General features: G+C 40.8%; 1 protein-coding gene across 1 annotated transcript; it reads right to left on the bottom strand.

Annotated features, from left to right (window-relative positions):
* Nucleotides 1-14895: 14895 nt before the first annotated feature.
* polr2m (RNA polymerase II subunit M) lies at nucleotides 14896-19845 on the bottom strand. Its single transcript, XM_034579948.1, has 4 exons — nucleotides 19492-19845; nucleotides 17491-18054; nucleotides 17135-17357; nucleotides 14896-15614 (listed from the first exon to the last, which is right to left on the bottom strand). Exons 1-4 carry the CDS (start codon nucleotides 19593-19595, stop codon nucleotides 15471-15473), a joined length of 1035 nt encoding a protein of 344 aa, XP_034435839.1. The 5' UTR covers nucleotides 19596-19845; the 3' UTR covers nucleotides 14896-15470.
* Between the last annotated feature and the right edge of the window lie 349 nt (nucleotides 19846-20194).

Genomic DNA, 20194 nt, shown 5'->3' on the forward strand with positions numbered 1-20194 from the left:
GGCAGTTATTATTTATTATTGAAGCAGTTTACATTTGCTCTGCAGTAAAGAATTGTACAGTTTATGCTGTAGATATACTATTTTCACCCCCCCAAAAAACACAACACTACCTATGACATACTCATTTCATGGTTGTATTTCATACAGTATGTGGCAAAAGTAAGTAAGTAGCTGAGTGAATTATGTAGTTTTCAGTTAGGTGGAAAAGTCCTTTATGGCACCGACAGTTTTAAAGCTTTTCTAAGGAGCTTAACTTGACATGTTCAATAATTTTTTTGCATTAAGTCTGATGGATTTTTTGTAGTTGTGTGCTGCAGGTACAGATAAGAAAAACTGCATCTGCATACAACGATACTTTTTCACTACTTCTAAGTAACGTTCATTCCACAGTTGTGTCTGTCTTCTGTTGGCGTCTACAGGCTTTTAACATACATCATTAACATCAGTTAACAAAGAGAAGGAACTGCCTCCTTGTTTTAGACAAAGAATTTCTCTAAATCTTTACCCAGAGTCTTTCAATATAGTTGGCAAGTTAATATTAACATCTCTTTTTCTTCATGGGATTGCAGCGTGATTTCCCTTTTTTCTCATCCAAAAATATAGTTTGTGCAAGAACACTGCCAAAGGTTCAAAGTAAAACAAAAAACACAAAGCTGCATATCTTTTGCCATGCCAGCGGCGGTAAAACGTCTAAATAAATGGAGTGAGACTTGATATAGCCAGTCATGTGCAATGTGTGATGTGTTGAGCAAAAGAAAACAAGTGTGATATTTTTAGACCTGGAGGAGAGGTGGTTTTGGTTTTATATGTGTCGGAGTTAGCAGAAAGTAGAGCCGCGCACACTTGGTCGACAGGTGGTGATGCCACGGGACGCCGAGGATCTCACTCTCAGCTCATTCTTTCATCCACACCTCTCTGGTCTGAGCGAGCTGGGTGGAAAAGAAGAGCGTCTGCACACGATATGTTTTTCTGGGCAGACTTCGAGGAGTCAATCTAACAGTTGGGGCTTACTATTAAATGGCGCTCTGCTGAGAGGAGAAAGCTCTTCATTCAGTTTCATAGTGTGTTTTGATTTATTTTACCTAGTTTTTCAGACAGACAGACAGACAGACAGTCTACAGATAGATAGATAGATAGATAGATAGATAGATAGATAGATAGATAGATAGATAGATAGATAGATAGATAGACAGACAGACAGATAGATAGATAGATAGACAGACAGATAGATAGATAGATAGATAGATAGATAGATAGATAGATAGATAGATAGATAGATAGATAGACAGACAGACAGATAGATAGATAGACAGACAGATAGATAGATAGATAGATAGATAGATAGATAGATAGATAGATAGATACTTCAACGTCAGTTCCCCAAAATGACTCACAACTTGGAATTCCGTCTCCTCTAAGTCATCACATTCTTGTGGAATAACTTGGGGTAAATTGTGCAGACACAAACCCCAAAGTGTGTTTAGGTAGAACAACTCAGCTAAATCCTTACACCACATGTGCACAGTGTTTGTCACACATACTCGCTACTGCTCCACTGCACTATAAAACACATTGACTATGTCCAAAACCCAAAGTAATGCACCATGTGGCGAAGTCCCTCACAAGTAATGACATGAGAGAGCGAGTGTAAACAATATCATGCTATCAAGACATCATGGGTGAGAGCAGCTGGGTGACTTTCAGCCGCTACAAGGTGCTGCGCTGGTCTGCAGAGAGTCCGCTAATGATCCTTCATGTGAGCTGCGTATCCTGTCCCAGAACCTCCAGCCCAGTTATCTTCACTCACTCTCTGTCTCTCCCACACACCACATTCATTAGTTCACTCGTACTATCCTGCCTCCCTCCTTCCATTCTCAATCACTTCTCGCGTAAACACAATAATACAGTCGTAGGGTGTCCTGTGGAGCCGACTTTCTGCCAACGCTTTCATTGTCAGATCAAGCCATCCATATGTTGGTGAACAACACGCTGCAAATGCCTGGCCTGGAAGAAACAACAGTGTGTTCCTCATCATTTGTTGTGAAAACAGTTCCTCCGGTGGCCTCCCTGCCCCCGGCCTGCATGTTCCCCACTGTAAATCATGATGAAATGACTTGCAGGTGTCAGGATTAAAGAATTCTCTCAAATGATTTCGAGCCGAAGACACGGTCACAGCTGCTTCTCTCCTTTTGCAAGGTTTTTTATTGCCGTTTGTTTTTCCGGTGAGTGCGATGGTCTCGTTGTACCAGTGCTGAGTTGGATGAAAGGCCAACCACCAGAGGGCTGAGACCACACGGAGGTTCGGCCGCAACTGCTCTGATGTGTACAGTATTTAATGCAAATGACGAAAAACAACACCCAGACATCCGAGGGTGTTCAGCATACACTGTTTGTCTGCTGTCAGTAATTAGCACATCACTTTTTCATATATATATTTTTAACTTTATTTTGCCCTGTGCCAGTTTTTGGAACCCAGATCAGTAACAAGCAGGGGTAATGTAAAATAAGGAGTTAAATGAAAACTACAATGTATTGTAACTTGGTTTCACTTGTGTAGTTCTGGTCATCACAAAAAAATGATTATTCACAATACATTTCTGACTGAATTTTAATTTTTTCACTTACACAGCAACTATAGTAGGTTAGTATCTTCCTCTTAACCAAATGGGTTGTTTGTTTCCACCTTCTGATGAAACCATGTGTATCTCCTGAAATAGCTCCAATATATGTTGGTAGGCATACATCCATCATCATAGCTGTGATAATTAACATGAAGTTGTGGTTATAACACGGTCACTGTTTGGTTTAAGCACAAAAAACATGTAGGATAGTAGGAGCCTGGTACTGGAGCAGCTAAATGAAAGCCAGAAGCCAAATGGAGCACAGTGATTGTTAATGTTATCAACTATACCTGTGTTTAACAAAGAGCTTGACCGATTATCAGCTGATGTGAGCCTTTCACAGACATGTATCTGTATCAGCGTTTATGTTTGGCAATATGAAAGCTTTTATTTGACAGAACAAACAATGCAGGACGATGTCTATTTATGTTAACATTTTACATTTTAAAATGTGTATGTTGATTTTCTATATTATTTTCGATATAGGACATTTTTTATGGCCTGGTATTGATCAGCATTGGTCCCTCAAAAATCCATATTACTCTGGCTCTATTTGACAAAATGGAAAATTTGGAAAATCTTTTGAAATAGTGTAGTGAGCAACTGGATAAAGTATGATTGTAAACATATTTGCCAAATTCTTCATCAATGAGATTTGAAGGGACACCTCCTTTAATACCTGGCTGACTCCAAAGTAGGGAGTAAACATAATAATCTGTTGGGGGAGTCCTGGTTACTGTAGGTGTGCCAGTGAAATGAGACTGTGCAGATCAGGCTGCTGAGTGAAGTTTATTGGACCACTTGTATATAGTGTAGAGCTGTTCCAAGCACGTACCAGCCAGACTCCACATGCAAGTTTGACATAAAGCGAGTGTTTAGAGGGCCCGGCCTGGTTTTATCACACTTGGACAACAAAGTTATAATTATGATTACTTTGCACCTTGAGTCCAAAACCCACTATAGGTATTATATGAGACTGTCAAGCAGTGATGAGCTCCACTCCTGCGAGGCCAAATGGAAACTGGATACTCTCTGGGATTAGATAGGGTGATTCTGAGGTTTTTCTTCAGTATACATTCCTCGCAACAGGCACCATCTGCTCAAAGTGCGCTTTATTTATTTAAGTGCATATTGTCTGTCTTTAAAGTTAGATGACTATATTTACAGTATAAACTCACGATATTCATGTTCAAAACCATGAAACCTTATATCTCATATTAACACTAACTAACTTTGTATAAATGCTCACTTGTCATGATCCGCTGCAGCTGGACACAGGTTTCAGTCTCTTTGAATTCATTGGATTTTACACTGTGTGTTTGACATCATTTAAATCTATAAGAAGCCTGTAGTGTGTCCACGTCACTGTGCATGGCAGCTGTGTTACTTTCCACAACAGGGTTGACGGTAACAGAGCTGGCAGGTCAAGCTACAGCGGCCATTACTGCTGATCTAATAAAGAGCATCGCTGCGTGTAGTGAGGTTTACATGCAAACACATAAATTATACAGTTTATCCACTACTATAAAGTTTAACCAAGTTCCTAATATCGTTGTTTCCATCAACTAGATGTTATGACATATGAATAATGTTTGTATTAACGATGTACCCCTTCCCCTTGAAGCCTCTGCTCACTCACAGGGTATTTTGTATTTTAGCTGGTTATATGTCTTGTAAAGACTTTATGGGCGAGTGCTAACTAAGCTTTATTTGGCTAATGAACTCAACAATTTGTAAACGATTCATTAATTTGTAAACACCTCTTCCCTGTTTTAGAGACACTTAAAAACGTACTTGACGGAATTAACGTTGGTCCTACGATATTGTTGACGATAAATTTTCAGAAATAATCCAACTATTTGAAAGTGATGTCTATTTTGAGATGCCAATAATTTGGTCATTTATGGGGTCATAATTATAATGCGAGGTCTAATGGAATAAGTTCAACGTACAAAGAGCACATTGTTTGACTCATACTGTACTTTGCTACAGCGCCTCTTTTCATCCTCTGTCTTAAACTTTGTGATGTAGACGTTTTACTGAAGAAAGGCTTCCCTTTGCCACGGAGAGGAAAGGTCATTCTGTGGCACTCAATAGCAAGTCCTTTTCAGATCCAACCACAGCCTCTGCAGTTGGCTTTGTTGTTTGTGTTAGTGGATGACAATTTACACCTTTATCATCCGTGTCAGTACATGGAGTCCAATAAATTTCAATAAACAGCCATAGAGTCAACAGGACTTGGTTCGGATGGATGGTGGGAATATACAAACGACCATGTTTTACATCCCGAGTCGTCTCTGTGGTTAAACGCTACAGGGAAAGAATGTGGTTGTGGTTAAATGTACATAAACACATTGTGTCTGAAGTCAGTGTGTGTGTGAAACCAGACCACAAACTTAGTGGTACGAGTGCTGAGATATAACTATTCAATAGTGCAATAATGTTGTACTCACTATATACTTATATACAGATACACTATACTGCAAGATTTGATATTTTAGTGGAAGACATATATGTTGTCACAATATTTGTGACTTACCAATTTGTACATTAAAAATACTTCTAATACAACAACAAACATAATCAGTCACAGTTACGTTTCCTCCAGATTGTGTTTTGTGCTTTGTTTATTTGTGTTGAAACATAATTTTTAGGAGACGTTGTTGGCCCAGTGACATCATGTAGCTCCACCTTCAACCACAGGAGGTGTAATGGCCGTAAGTGAAAACACCTGTGTGTGTGTGTGTGTGTGTGTGTGTGTGTGTGTGTGAGTGTGTGTGTGTGTTTGTGTGGGTGTGTTTGTGTGTACGAAGCCTATGATAAAAACATAAAATAATTAGACCTGTCAGATCTGTATTTTATTTATATGTTCTTTTATTATAATTGACAGGATATTCAAGAAAATACGATACTCAGTTTTCCAGTAATTTGATGTTAAACACCTTTAACTATTATGTTCGAGGCTGAAATCCCCCTGTCTGGAGAAATGACTCTCAGGACACTTTTACAACCTGCTCAGTGTTGACGAGATGAACATAATAATGGAGAAACCACATGAAAAAGAGATGGAACTTTGAAGCTGTGACATGAAAATCACAAAGGTGATTACACAGCTGAGTCATGTTACGTTCACAGCCTGTTCCCAGTGTGTCAGGCCTGACAGTCATCCCCTCCAGACCTGCATGTTCAGGAACAACCCTAACTGCTCTGGTACAGCAGAGCACCTGTTGTGAGATGAAGCTCATAAAAGAAATTATGCCTAGAAAACCACCCTGATATTGACTCTTCTCATCTTTAACAGACAATTTTTTTTTTTTAAAGGGCACTTAGTCCTTACCTGGTGTTTATAGTTGTCACTTGAAAACCCTTGGATGACTAAGCACAAAAATGTAGCCATTAAAGATCAAATAAATTCAGAGTTTCTACAAATAAACATAGTGGTTACATTATAAGGTACCATAGGCTGTAAAGATGTATATAAAGATTTATACAACGTGTACCCACTTCCTCTCACTATCCATAAACGAAGTAAAAATACCCCAGATACAAACCGATGTTTCACCCTGTTTATGTTGCATCAAATAACAAATTAAAATCAAACGTGCAGGAAAACGGATTACGTGAACATATCAGTGTGATAAGAACTACCTAAAATGACACAAACCATCTTGCAGAAACATCTTTTTGATGAACTTTACTTTTTTGGGGGGGTTCATGTCCCATCCATTAACATAGAGGTGGCAGGAAGCAAGGGAACAGTCATACCGTACATCTTTATATACAGTACATACTGTATATAAAGATGGATGACGTGTCTCCACTTTATCACACTAGAAATTCAGATATGAAGCTAAAATATTTTAGATAAGAACACTGCCATTTTTTAAATTTAGAGACAGATGGGATGGAGCCAAGGTATCAAGATCCCGCCAATACACACGTTCCACCAATAACAATGTTGACGTGTGTTTTGACTATCTAGTTTGATACATGTCCCATCCACTGACATAGAGGAGGCCGGAGTTATGACCTATACTACAGCCAGCCAGCAGGGGGCGACTGAGAAACATTGGCTTTTGCGGAGAGCTGTCATGTCGTTTGTCTACAGTGTGTCTCAGGTACATGCGCACAATCTAATGGAATCCACCCGGCTCAGCTTGAGAGCCAGGATGTTATAGCCACACTCTGACTATCTTTACCTTTTTGAACGCAGCTTTGAAAAACATGTCACAGAGGAGGAGCGCGGCCTCGTTCTCTCCTCCTAGATCCGGTCTCCTCCACATTATGTAATTTATTAGCTGCTGCTGTGGCACCTGTGGGCTCTGAGGCAGGGACGTATGCACACAGCAACCAGGACCATCTGCGGCCTGTAAATGTTTGTCAAAGTGTAAAGCATTCTCGATTGGTCATGGACCTCTTTGTAAAGTTGTTATGTTTTATGCTAAGAGGGAAGGAAAGAGCAACAGGAAGACAAACAGCCTTTATGAATTCAGTTAAGTGACACTCTACCCTCAGTGTAAATGAATAATCCTCCGCTCACTAGCCCACGTGTTATTGTTATGTCAGAGGGGACGTCATATAAATTTGCCCTGATTGTTTTGAATTTCAGGATTTATTGGAAAAAGGTTGTACCCTTTAATCTCCCCTGTCATTTCTTAGGATGTGTAATAGTCTCATTGTCATCAAAGTGCAAGTCAGGATTAATTAATGTTATAAAGGACAAAGACATACAGACCTTTCCTTTACACTGTGCAAAATAAAAATCCAATTCAAAAGTCTTTTAAAAATGCATTTTCACACAATGGCTTTTAACCAGACATTTGCTTGTTGCTTTTTTGAAAAGTGCTATAGCAATATATATATTTTATATATAGCATATAAGGTCTATTACATCATAATTAATGACAAAATGTATATCTGACTACATTTCCTAAACTTCTCCCATCCAACAAAAACAATAATAAGTAATTTAGCTATGATTTATAATAGATATATACTTGAGGGTGTCGCATGTGTTACCACAGAAACCAACCCACTCTGCATCTCTGAGCTTTTTACGCAGCTTGGTTTGTGTTATTCCGGTTCACATTTATTGCAAATCCTTGCACAGCCACAGTTTATCTGCAATGGAGGATTATGCCAAATATTTCAGATGTTCTCTTTTGGTTTTATTTCTGAGACCAGAGGTTTTGATATGATAAAACAAATTGGAGCCTGTGTTTGTCTGATCGTGTGTTTCGTTCAAAACTTGGCAAGTCAAATGTAAATATAATCCTAAGGGTTCTGGGAATGATGTCCGAAACTGCCAAAGATAAGGCCGATGTGTTTACTCCTTAATATTAAAGTCTTGCATGAGATATCTGTGTGTCTAATAAAATGACATGGAGGCCTCCCCTCAGACAGAATTGCTGCCACTAGAGGGCGACATTATCATGTTGACTCCCACGCAGCTAACCCAAACTGGATCTTTTTGCTTTTGTGCAAACCTTACAGGATGATTTGAACAGCAGGTTGTTGTTCTTGTCTTCTACTACGTTGGAAACACACACACACATCAGGGATGTGTGAGATGAAAACGACAACCAGGAGAGTGCAAGAGACGGGAATTCAAAGACGTGGGAATACACCCCAAAAAATCAAAACATCTAGAGCATGCAGAGAAAATGTAGGAATTGTTTTCAATCGAATAAAAGTGAAGTCACTGTTGTTTCTGCTCTGTTGTGTCTTTGTCCCCGAAAACACTGATTATACTCCCTCTACCAGGACTTTCCCTGTTTGTGCTACAAACCCCGATGTTGTCCTTGTCTGTGGCTGTTTATCAAAACACTTTGCACACGGACAAGTTGCGTCTCAGCTGGAATATATTTACACAGCGAAGGAAGTCATCTAATAAGAGGGTGTAGCTGCCTGTCTGTCTGACAGCTCCGCGCAGGGAAAACAAAACATTAATAAATAAATAAGGAAAACAGTCTGGGCCTCTCACTCCCACCCGGTCTCCCTCTGGTTTATCAGAGTCGTATCCAGCCGTCCTGTGGGGGCCGGAGCCGTGCTGCGGAGTCTGAGCTTCAACGTGCTACACTGCAATCAAAAACACCTGGCCTCGGGGCTTGGAATGGTCACAACATTACAGCATATAAACGAGCCAACTACTCCGTATAGAGGCCCCATAATTGTTGGACTGAAGAGGATTTCTGCCTTTTCCTTTTCCTTTTACTGCACAGTTTTACTATTGTTGTAAGACTTAAGACCCAGTGTCACATGGAACCATCCGATTCGGATTTTATGAACGTAATTTTTAAAAACAAAGAGGGAATTACCCGGAGAACTGTGCGCTAGCTCGCCAGCTGCCAGCCGAGGGGGGAAACGCAGCGAACTGACTGTCCTTCAAACTTTTAAGTGATTTCCAACACGCACGCACACTTTCACACCTGCAACACAAAAAAGGACTTGGCATCGACACGTTTTTTTTATGTTTTAAAACGTTGTGCTTCATGACACTTTCGGCGAAATCTGGAAGATTTGGCCGGGGGCCCGAGGAGCTGAATTTACACTTCTGGTGCTTGTTAGTTGGGATGTTCTCAAATCAAGGGGCATGATTTCACTCAAGCACTAATGAAAAACAATATTATGTTGTTTTTGCACGCCCTCGTTTCTGGACTGCTGTAGATTGATGTCACAAACAACGCTGGCCAAGAAATTATACCTTAACACACTTGTAAACTACTTGATTGCCACGAGTGACATTACCCAGAGTTTTATAATCCCTCAAGCAGGCAGTTACTGAACACAATACACTGGGATAATCAACTGGGTTTTCCACTTGTGTTGGAAATGTGCGTCGGGTAATGGAAAAGAATGGCTTCAACAAGTTGTGTGACTTTATCTATCTTTATCTGTAACTGCAAATGATCGAGGGGCTCACGTCTCACCGAAGACAAGACGCGGCGAGGAAACAAAGCAAATGTGAAGCATGAAAATGATTGAAACGAGAGGGGGGAAAAAGTTGGACAAAAGTGAATTGTTGTAATATTAATGGGAATACAAGAATAAGAATTTTCCTCCTCATTATGCCCAAGCTGCCGGGCAGGGTCTCTGGTTTCTCCCCCCTGCCGTGCCCTGGCACCCCCGCAGCATCCCCACAGAGACGGCTTCCTTGCCGTGATGAGCTTTTGACAGGCCCCAAAACAGCCTGCTTAATGCTGTGCCAGGCCAGACATGGAGCGGCTGGGATGCTGGCAGCTTCTTGGCCCACACCACGCATCACGGGCCTCAACCCATTCTACCCCTCCTTTTCCTCCTCCTCTCTCTCTCTCTCTGTCTCTCTCTCTCTCTTTCTAGTGCCTCAGGATTGTTATGCAAAGCTTTCCGAGCAGCAGATTGTGGGAGTTCTTTCACGCACAGATGTATCCGCATCATATTTGAACAATCTCCAGTCGTAGTGAGAGCAGTGAGGCTGCAGAGCTGCTGTTATCTGGGCTGGGCAGCCAGGTGTGAGACTGCGGCCTCACCTGGGACATGTACCACACCTTCCAAAGACAGACGCTCGCTATCTGGAATCACACAGTAACTTTAGCTCTTTGTCTCAAATAACCACCGACAGCTGTTGATCCTCCAGAGCCCCTTGAGGATTGTGACCCTAACTTTAATATAAGTTCCTCATTGATGCATAGCTTTAAAAACACCCAGAGTCGTACGAAACAGACATGACAATGCGTCTTTTGCTCGAAAAAAAATCGGCTTTTTAAAAGATATATAGTGAAACATGATAATAAAAGCTCAGGCTGCACAACAAGGAACACAGATACACTACTGCCATCCAGTGTTGACAAGCCAGTACAACCTGCAGAGCTTCAAAATAAACGTGTTGTCCATCTGCTACAAGACGACTACACAAGGATAACTCATTACAGCGACACTACGCCTTTTCCATTTGTTGTCAGTTTTATGGCTTTTGAACTGTAAACATTGCTCCATAGAAAAGAAAAAACACAGAACGCTTGTGTTGTGACATTCTTATCTCTGCTGGTTCACTGTGCTCACATGAAACCTGGTCGTCAGTCAATTTAAATGTTGGCAGCAGAAACGTGTTGGTGGAAAAATAAAGGAACAAACTCTTAATAAACAAAACAGCAGAGTGTGTATATAGTAAAATAACAGTGGACGTGTATTTTATTGAGCTGTACTGAATATTAGAAGCACATGTTCCTGCTGCAAAACAGAACAGAATTAAGTGGAAGACCCTGCAACACACAAGCTGCTGCTGCTGTTGGGGAAAGAGTGACGGGCCTTTACTCTGACAACATTTAAAAGTGTGAAATCAGGCAGGACCACTGAGATTTTCACAGGAGACCAGTTTACCATGTGTACAAACAAACACTGATGCTGCTGCAGACGGCCACACAGACTCTCACTGTGATTCACAGACAGACGACGAGTTCGGCTAATGAATCCTGCTATTTGCAGGAAATGGGGGAATACGCTCATACATATGTTAGTTTAAAGTGACGATTTAACTTATAATAAATCGGCTGCAGAATTGTGCAAATGTTGAAGTCGATTTTCTGAAGTTCTGTTTTTGAGCATGGTTCTGAGAGCAGACTCATTGAGGCCAAATGCTGCTCCTGTAATTACTATGTAGAAATTAGCAGAACAGTTACATTTTGTAAAACGAGTTGGTCCTCCAACTCTCCCCTTATGAAACCAAATTTAAATTCACTGGATCAGGACTTTTATTTTGATCTGCACCAAATTGCTGACACTTATAGATATCGGGCCATTAAAATTGTCTTATTTCTTTTCATCTGTGAATTATTCTCTGAGAAAATCAAGAATAAAAGGTTAAAAAAGTCCTACCTAAAAAAAATGCATCTTGTCACCAGTTTCACCAGCATCATTTCAGTTTCGTGTTAATCCAACCAATAGTTTTCGGGTAGTCTTACTTACAATCAAACAAACTTACCAGCAAACAAACGGACAGGGGTGAAAAACATAACCTCTAGGGTGGATATAATAATCACAGAAGGTTCAGTGCACACAGACATCAGTTATTCCTGGGTCCCATAGTTAATATCTGCTGCTGGAGATGCATTCACATCAAGCTAATTCTGTGGAATAAAAAAAGTAGCAAAATTGTTCATGAGGTCAGCATTTCACAATCATTGGTGAAATAAGATAAAATGTAAGATATTTATCAAAGCTCCACTATCTGTGAATATGACTCAACTGTGACGAGCATCAGCACCAACATGTCCAGTAACACCTGGTACAGTTCAGGCTCCACTGAGCTGAGCAGATCTGATTGTAATAACTGTAATGCCAGTGTCTGTGTATTTAACAGACGAGCAATCACTGGAAATGCTGCTCTCTGACCACACGCATATGCAGTAAACTGCCCATGCCTGGTGAATGTTTTAAAGAAAAGAAAACAATCGTAAGAATGTGAAAAGTTGATAAATCATTCCCATGACTATGTTTTACAACCAGCACTCAGCTTGAGACACCTCGGCCTTTTTTTTCTCCTTCGACAGATTCACCCACAAATCAGGGAATATTTTTCTATCTGCATCACTGGTGAGACAGCTGCAGGGCTCTCATGAATGTTACAGCCACATATCACGCTCCCTCAGTCAACAGACATGACATGAACTACTGTATGTGCAAGCCTCCTCTCTCTCTCTCTCTCACTCACACACACACACACACACACAAACACGACACAGTGAAGTCGCACACAGCATGCAGCGCTGTTTGTTTGTCATTCACAGCTCGTTCCATTTGCAAATGAAACATTTGTTCAACTTTCACACTCGAGACAAACACCAGCGAGCAGCACCGTCTTTCTCCAACTCGCTGTGAGCTTTGTCCTCTACATGTCAAGATTCAACGCAAACATCCATTTGGTGCAAGAACATGTCACCTAGGAAGGTGATACAGTATATTTGATTAAATAAAAATATTGACACTAACATGGCATGAATGGTACCAAACCTCCACCAAGGCTCAACAGTCCCCTTAGATACAATCAAGCTGCACCAGATTTCACATACTCAGTCCCATAAATATGCCAGATTTTTTTCATCAAGATCCATGAATTATTTCCTGGGAATCTGTGAAAATGTTGAAGAACTCCATATCTCACAATGTTAAAGAAAGACATAAAAATTCCTGGATAAGCCGCCTGATCCGGATCTGTTTTAATGGGTTCTTCCTTCACCCACACCACATCCTTACACCAAGTTTCATGGAAATCTTAAGTTGTTTTTTATTTAATCTTGCTTCCAAACATACAAACCAACCAACAAACCACAGGGGTTGAAGCATAACCTTCTTCACGGAGGGAAAAACTATTAGTCCACAGCTAGATGAGGGAGATCACAGTAGGACCTTAGGATTCAGTCTCTGGTGACCATGAATGTCTGTAAGGTTTATGATAATCCATCAAACTAAAGGTGGAAACAACCGACCAACATTACCATCCATAGTTGTGCCACTATAGCTAAAAAAAAGTTTAACTTGGCTCAGTTCTAGTGCAGTTAAAGGAGGGAGAGCTGGTTCCAATTGGGAGGAGGAGATAGTCTGAAACCTTATCTCCAGAAAACTGCTGTGTGCTGCATTATTTCATCTCGTCGTGTGCCCTGAGAAATATGACAAAAACATCAGAGAATGGAAAAAGAATGACCTCAGACTTCGTAACCTGGCAGATATAATCCAATCATTCTGCCGAGAGCCTAACTCGTGTTTAACGCCAGTCTATACATCATACTGTATATCTAATTTAAGGCCGGGCTGACTGCTCTTTGAAGCGGCAGTTCTGAAATCACATTCCAGTTTCCCCTCCCAAACAGCAAATTATTTTTACTCCCGCGAGACGTGTGATTTCGGACTCAAGAGTTGGAGCAAATCACTTGCAGACTACTTCACGAGGAGCTTATTAATCTGAGACAAGGGGTCCGGGATTCGAGTCGAAGTATAAACAACCTCATCATCAATGGACCAAGTTAAAAAAGAAAAGAAAAAAACTGTTTGACTATAGAGTGTGTGCTCAGTTCCACCTCAACAACATCAGCATACGTTCAGAGTCAGGTTTGACGCCAGATACCACGGAGAAAAGCTATACAGCAAAAATGTGCCCCCATAATTGGTAACAGTCTGTGAATTTATGTAAGCAAGGTAGGCTGTAATTAATCCCAGCACAGTGAGGATCCTCTGCAGAGTGTGATGGTGTATTTGTTGTTGGACGTCAGCACAGAGCCACTCTGGAGCCCATCAGATACTTTAAATACACCGCAATCAGATTGTTGTTTTTTCTCAAGCGTCTCCCACCAATGCCTCTGCCACAATTACCAAAGGTTATCAAGGGGCATCTCCCACCAGAACCTGACCAACGTGAACCCACCCTCATTTCCTCTGAAACTCGCCTCAGTGCTCTTATTTCTTCTAATTAAAATCCCTGCTATTTAAACTGGGACAGCCCGCAGTCCTCTGTGAGCGCTGGGAGAGAGATGATGGGAAAGTTTGGAAAGACGCTGAACGTCGCTGGCATTTCTTATCTACCACATATTAGCAAAGCTGAGAAATGGTATTTGCCATGTTGCATTAGCCTGCTGCCGTCCCATCATCGCCTGCCATTCCCAGCAACCACATGATGCATTCCAGATGTCTCAGCCATCAACATTCAATATTTCACTACCTCTGCATTAATCTTATCAAGTGTGTCACAGATCCCTGCTTGATAACATCGCACAGGATTTTTGAAAATCGGGGCCGACCACAGCTCCACTAGAAGCTGAAACTGATATCACCTAGCAGATTTATTTAGCACATAAAGAACGAAATAAAAAAATTGTGAAACTAAAATAATCCGACTGTAGGAAACTGGGTCTTATTTTATCAGAACGTAAACACAAAGTGGTTAGAATGTCAACACGGAACTGTTGACCTCACAAATGTTCCGTTTATTGAAAGTGGATCATATGTTTCACTTGATCTCGTCTCATCCATATGTGGAAAGTAAAAAAGCACACGACTTGAATATCTGCAGAGGTTTGTGGTACATGGATTTTTACATTTAAAAAAAAAATCTGTAACTAAGAGGTTTGCTGAGTCCACAAAATACAACACAATTATTCTGCACATTATCACATTGTTATGTGGTTTCTCTTCTCATTAAACCAAATTTATGATGGTAGCAAGTAGATAAATCAAGGTAAAGACTAGATGTCACGAACATGAAACTCTCCTCAGTGAAGGGAAATGAAAGAAAATCTCTTTAAGCCCTGCTTAAAAAGCTATTACACACTTATTAAACACTGGATCTCAGCGGATTTGAGACAAACACAATAATTGAGGGAATCAGATGTGTTTATTAAATTCAGTTGCAAATTCTTTAGTCATAATTGTCCCAGAACAGTCTGATCCACGTGAAGATGAGCTTTAAAAACATGTCATTATAAACACATCAAAATATAAATTTCAATGTACAATACTCTGAGGCTCAGAGTCACAAAATTGGTTTAAGTCTACTGACGAGAGGCACTTCCCACAAAATAATGCACATGCTTCAAATTCAGGATTTAAGACTCCTGGCCAACCACAGGTATTATTATTTCTGCAGGACACCAAACGACCTGAATGACTATTTAGTGAGCTTGTTTCCCAACCTGCCACTCAACTTCCCTAGTCTGGGATACTCACTATGCCTGCACAACATGCAAAGAGCCCTTTTTCTCTGTTAAGAATTCCTGTCCTTGGAGAGAAAGTCCTGTTTGATGGGTCCTGATTGCAGGGTCCAAAGCCCGTTTTCCTCAGGGCCAAGGTCACACTGGTTTCCCCAGCTCCAGCCTTCCAGGATCAGTCTTCCTCTGAGGAGGGCAGGGCTCCTTCATCATGAACCTCTCTGTAGGCAGCCATGGGGCCAACGTCAGGAGAGTAGCTCCCCATAGAGATCTTCAATCCCTCAGACAGTTTCTGGGCTGCCAGCTTGGCCTGCAACTCCTGAAATTAAACACAAAACAACAAAAAAGTTGACATGAATAGGCTGGTAAATGGTAAACAAGCACATTATTATAAAGCAGCAGAGACATAGCTATTAAACCCTTAACAAAAGTAGGACTGATTATAAGCTTAACAGTTGACAGCAGCACACTGTTTGACGTTTGGCTCCACCATCAGTAATTTGGATGTGAAGTCACACACAGTACTCACACTGTCTGAACACTGCCCTCTAGAGCTTAAGGAGGGACCTCACACTTGGTTTCGATAAAAATTACTTACAAATTTAATTAGATGAGAAAATATTACATATTACAACTGTATGAGCTCAATTTGTTTCATTCAAGGTGCAACTCAACACTTTGTTGGAAGATTGTTTCAAAAGAAATACTTGAATTTTAAGAGTTTCTACCATCATCTATTAAACTTTGGTGGAATCCCACAAATGTTGATGCATGACAGTTTGGGTGAATTTTATGATTTATTAAAACATTTTTGTTGATTTCTCGGACAATAATTCATGGATCTTGATGGAAAAAAAATCAGGCATGTTTAAGGGACTCTACTGAGTTCCATTATAATCCTATGATTGGAATAATGTAAATTCTACTTTTTTAAAGAAGGTACCAAAATAAATAAAGAATGCACTTAAATAACATTTAATGGTCAACATATTTTTTTCCATAAATGTAATAACCTATACCTTTAAAGGAAGTCTTTCAAATTAAGGCTGTGTTCAGAGCTACTTCAGCACCGTGTGAAAAAACAACCCTCTCATTCATTTAAATGAGGTCAGTCCAGGGTTGCTGACGCAAGTGGCTCCAGCAGAAAAAAGAAAATGTAGGGTCCTTCAACAAAAACGTTGAATATGCTCAACTGCTGTTGTATCACAATACAGCACTGTGGTGACCAAGTTACATGCAAGTGAACATTACTATTATATTATCATTATTAGATTATTACTTGTAACATGAACACCACATTTCTATTCTCCACATCTTGATCACCGCGTTGAAAGATTAATAAAACTGGAGTGGGTGACAGAGCAGTAACATGTTTTACCAGAATACAAAACATAATGCAGATGTTTACAGACTGATAAGTTTTCAATACAATGTAACTCAAAGTGAATTTCATGGATTGTAATTTCATGTCTCATCAGTATCTGAAGCAGCACACGAACTTCTGCAGTCTCGGCCTTACTATGTACAGTGCCTTGCGATAATGTTTATTGTGATTGTGAAATAAAATAAAATTGAATTGAAGTTGTCTAGCACAGGGCTGTTTTTGGTCTCTACAGCCTGTTTGTAATGTTTGAAATTCACCATGGCTGATTGTAACCAAAGCATTCAAATACAGTTACCCCAGCATGTTTCCACTCGCTGTGAGGAGGTAATATTTGCTCATACAAAGACTAAATATGTTTCAGCAAGTGGAAATTTCCGACCCTGTCATCATATCTACATTTTAGTGTATACAGTGCATGTATAAGAGGAGTGCGTGAAGCGCTCAGCTGCACAAACCTTCTGCTTCTTGGTTTGGTCATTCAAAAGGACGGCCGACTCTTCCAGAGACAGAAGCTGAACTGGGCTGTAGTGGAGTGGGGGCAGTCTGGCAGCAGTGATGTCGTCCAAGTGTTTTCTGTCTCTCTCCTTCCTGTCCTGGATGGAGAGCGACAACAAGCCTTCAGTGGACTGGCCGGGTGACGAGGACCCTGATGAAGAAATGTCACTTCTGTGTAGCAGCCTGGAAAAAACAATTATTTACCATCAAATAACTAATGTTGTCACATTGTTACTGAAATCTACACAATTATCTACTTTTTTGATATAAATGTTTGCAAAATACATCATCACATCATTAAACAAAGTCCACTTACTGATTTGTTTTAAATTTCTGCCTCCTAGGAGCTGAAGTCTTCTCTGTTCTTTCCATGAGAGTTATATAGTGAGGCTTTCTTTCTGTCTGCATTCTGAGAAAAGGATTGTCTCTCTCTTTGGACTTGCTACTGAAACCAGTACTAGATTCAGACAGTCTGACCCTTTCCAAGGCCTCAACAAGGTCACCCTCTTTTGTCTCTTCAGAGTTCAGAGAGGCCCCAGCAGCAGCCGTCTCCATGGTTTCACCAGCAGCTGCTCTGGAGACTAACTGGTCCTGTTGCTTGTCCAAAGTGGTCTTTTCCTGTACGTGAGCGGAGACAGGTGAGGTCTCCCTCTCATGTACCACACGTCCTGCTGCAGTTTCACTTTGTCTGTTCGGCTGTGCTGCTGGTGTGTTGGGTTCAACACATTTCTGCTGGTACTTGGACTGTAACTCCATCCTGGCAGCAGACACCAAGCTCTGTCTCCTGTCCTCTTCATCGTGGTGTTCAATGGCAAGACGCACTTTCTCAGCAAACTCCGATATCCTTTTACCTTTATCAGGAAGAGACCGCAATAACTTCCTGTGGACAAGATGAACCCATCATTACATCCTAGGTGCAACCTAGGTGGAAATAAACCAACATTAAATGTAAATCAAGAGATTTTACAAGTCTGTTGAACTCTACAGGAGACGTAGACACCATTCTTACAAAAAATATATTCTAACTTGATATTTTGATAATTGCATTAGGTGGGCTAGGTTCTGGTGAATGTGAAGCCCATAACGTTTTCATAATTTTCATGTTAAATAAACCCTTCAAAATCTTAGAGGATCTGCATTCATGTTTCTCTACTCATTTATTTTGCCATTTTTTTTACACATCTGTATTTTGGAATAAAATAATTTATATGCCAAATTCAAATCATTACATAGTTCTATAGAATTGTTTATTCTATTACTATTTAATCTAATATTTCTGTATAACGTAACAGTGCTGAACTATTTGGCCGCAGTGTGTTTTTTCCATTGATATAAAAAATTTGATATCTGTCACATTTGAAGCTACATTGGATGTTGACATCTACAATACTGTCCGAAGCCTTGAGACACTTCAGATGTTTAGATTCCTATCCATCAGTGAGGCGTCTGATCGGTCTCATGTTCACTCTACAGAACGACAACTATCCAAAACATACAGCCAGAGTCATGATGTAATATCTTCCCTGCTGAAATGAAAAAGAAAATCCTGCAGCAGAGCACTGATGTCATTTAACCGTCTGGGGACTGCTCACTGTCGTGTACATCACTGTGTATTCTCTGTATGTTTACTTCTCTGTTCTTCTCTACTGCTTTGACAAGTTTCATTGAGCAGAGCAGGCACACAGCACTATTATATTTAGTATTACATTTTTTCTTTTTAATTGCCACAGGTGAACTTTTACTTAGTTGAAAACTTGTAATCCTGCAACTGTACAATATTGTAATTGTATTTAAAAAAAAAAAAGAAACATCTGGATAGTCTTCTAATATACAGTATTATATTCAGTGAAGGATACATATCAATTGATACAGCATTAGAGGACAATAATGTTTTGAATCTTGAATCTGTCTGTCTCATGGAGTCAGTCTGGGATCCCATGAAGAGTCAGAAGTCACTGAGACAGACTGAGGCCACAGTGGAAACCTCCAAAACACAACATCCCACCTTCCTAGTACCTAGTATGATTTATTGATTATTTTTTTTCAATCCATGGCAAAATGTCAACAGATAAACTTGATGCTATTGAGCACAGATGTTTTAACAAACTTCAGACACACACTGCAGGTAGAGAAGCTGCCATCTTGACTGTACTGATGGAAAACAGCAGATCTCAGTAAACAATAGTGTTGTTAATGTCTCCTCTCTCTTTACTGTCACTGTGGCAGAAGTGGTCCTCCACAGTGATCCACGTGTGTCTCAGCATGTGAGAGCTGAACATGGAGGACACAGAGTGACTGGTTACTGGTGTGAACTCACTGGTTGGACAGTATCTTCTCCTGTCGCAGCAGCAGATCCTGGAGCTCCTCTCTTCTCTTCTGCGTCAGGTCTCCCACCTGACCCTGGCTCTCTGTCCGCGACATCACTGCTAGCTAGCTACTGACAGCTAGCTACTGACAGCTAGCGACAGACATTCACAGCGGCAGGAGCTGACGTTTAACACGCGGCATTAAAATAAAACTGAGTGTGTTCGATAACCGAGTCCAACCGCCGCCATTTAAGCGACTGTTTGGGGGTTAAACAGCTTCAGAAAGCTCCTCGAGCCGCAGCTTGTTTTGTTCAACATCATAGTTTCAAAGTTGGCTTCTTCCTCTTGACCGGAAATCAGACACGAGAGGCGGAGCTCTCTCGCCCCCGAGCGTGCAGGCTGGTGAAGTGCACCCCTTCTCCCGGCCACAGCCCAACTGGTGTCGGTGATTTGCTGCCCCCTGCAGGTCAAGTGTCGTCACCAGCCTCAGACAGAGAATTCAAAGAGGAGTCTGTCACTCCAGCTTGTTGAGACCTTTACAGTCTGTGCTTGTTGTGCCACTCCTCCATTCAAGCTGATTCCATCCTCTCTGTAGACAGTGCAGTCAGTGTGAGCAGATTTTCCATCTCTGCTCTTCCTGCCTGGATGTCTCCCAGCCAACCTGTTTCTCCCTCAGCTCAACAGACAATGACCTGAACTTGAACCCAGGACGTT

The sequence above is a fragment of the Hippoglossus hippoglossus genome, chromosome 3 (genome assembly GCF_009819705.1).
Source record: "Hippoglossus hippoglossus isolate fHipHip1 chromosome 3, fHipHip1.pri, whole genome shotgun sequence".
Lineage (NCBI taxonomy): Eukaryota > Metazoa > Chordata > Actinopteri > Pleuronectiformes > Pleuronectidae > Hippoglossus > Hippoglossus hippoglossus.

Bases quoted from the DNA above. Each gene is read 5' to 3' on its own strand.
- polr2m (XM_034579948.1), bottom strand. From the start codon at position 19,595: ATGTCGCGGACAGAGAGCCAGGGTCAGGTGGGAGACCTGACGCAGAAG. The intron at 17,358-17,490 runs GTAAGTGGACTT...TGTTTTTTCCAG, and splicing joins CAGAAATTTAAAACAAATCA to GCTGCTACACAGAAGTGACA. The intron at 15,615-17,134 runs GTTTGTGCAGCT...GTTTAATTTCAG, and splicing joins ACCAAACCAAGAAGCAGAAG to GAGTTGCAGGCCAAGCTGGC.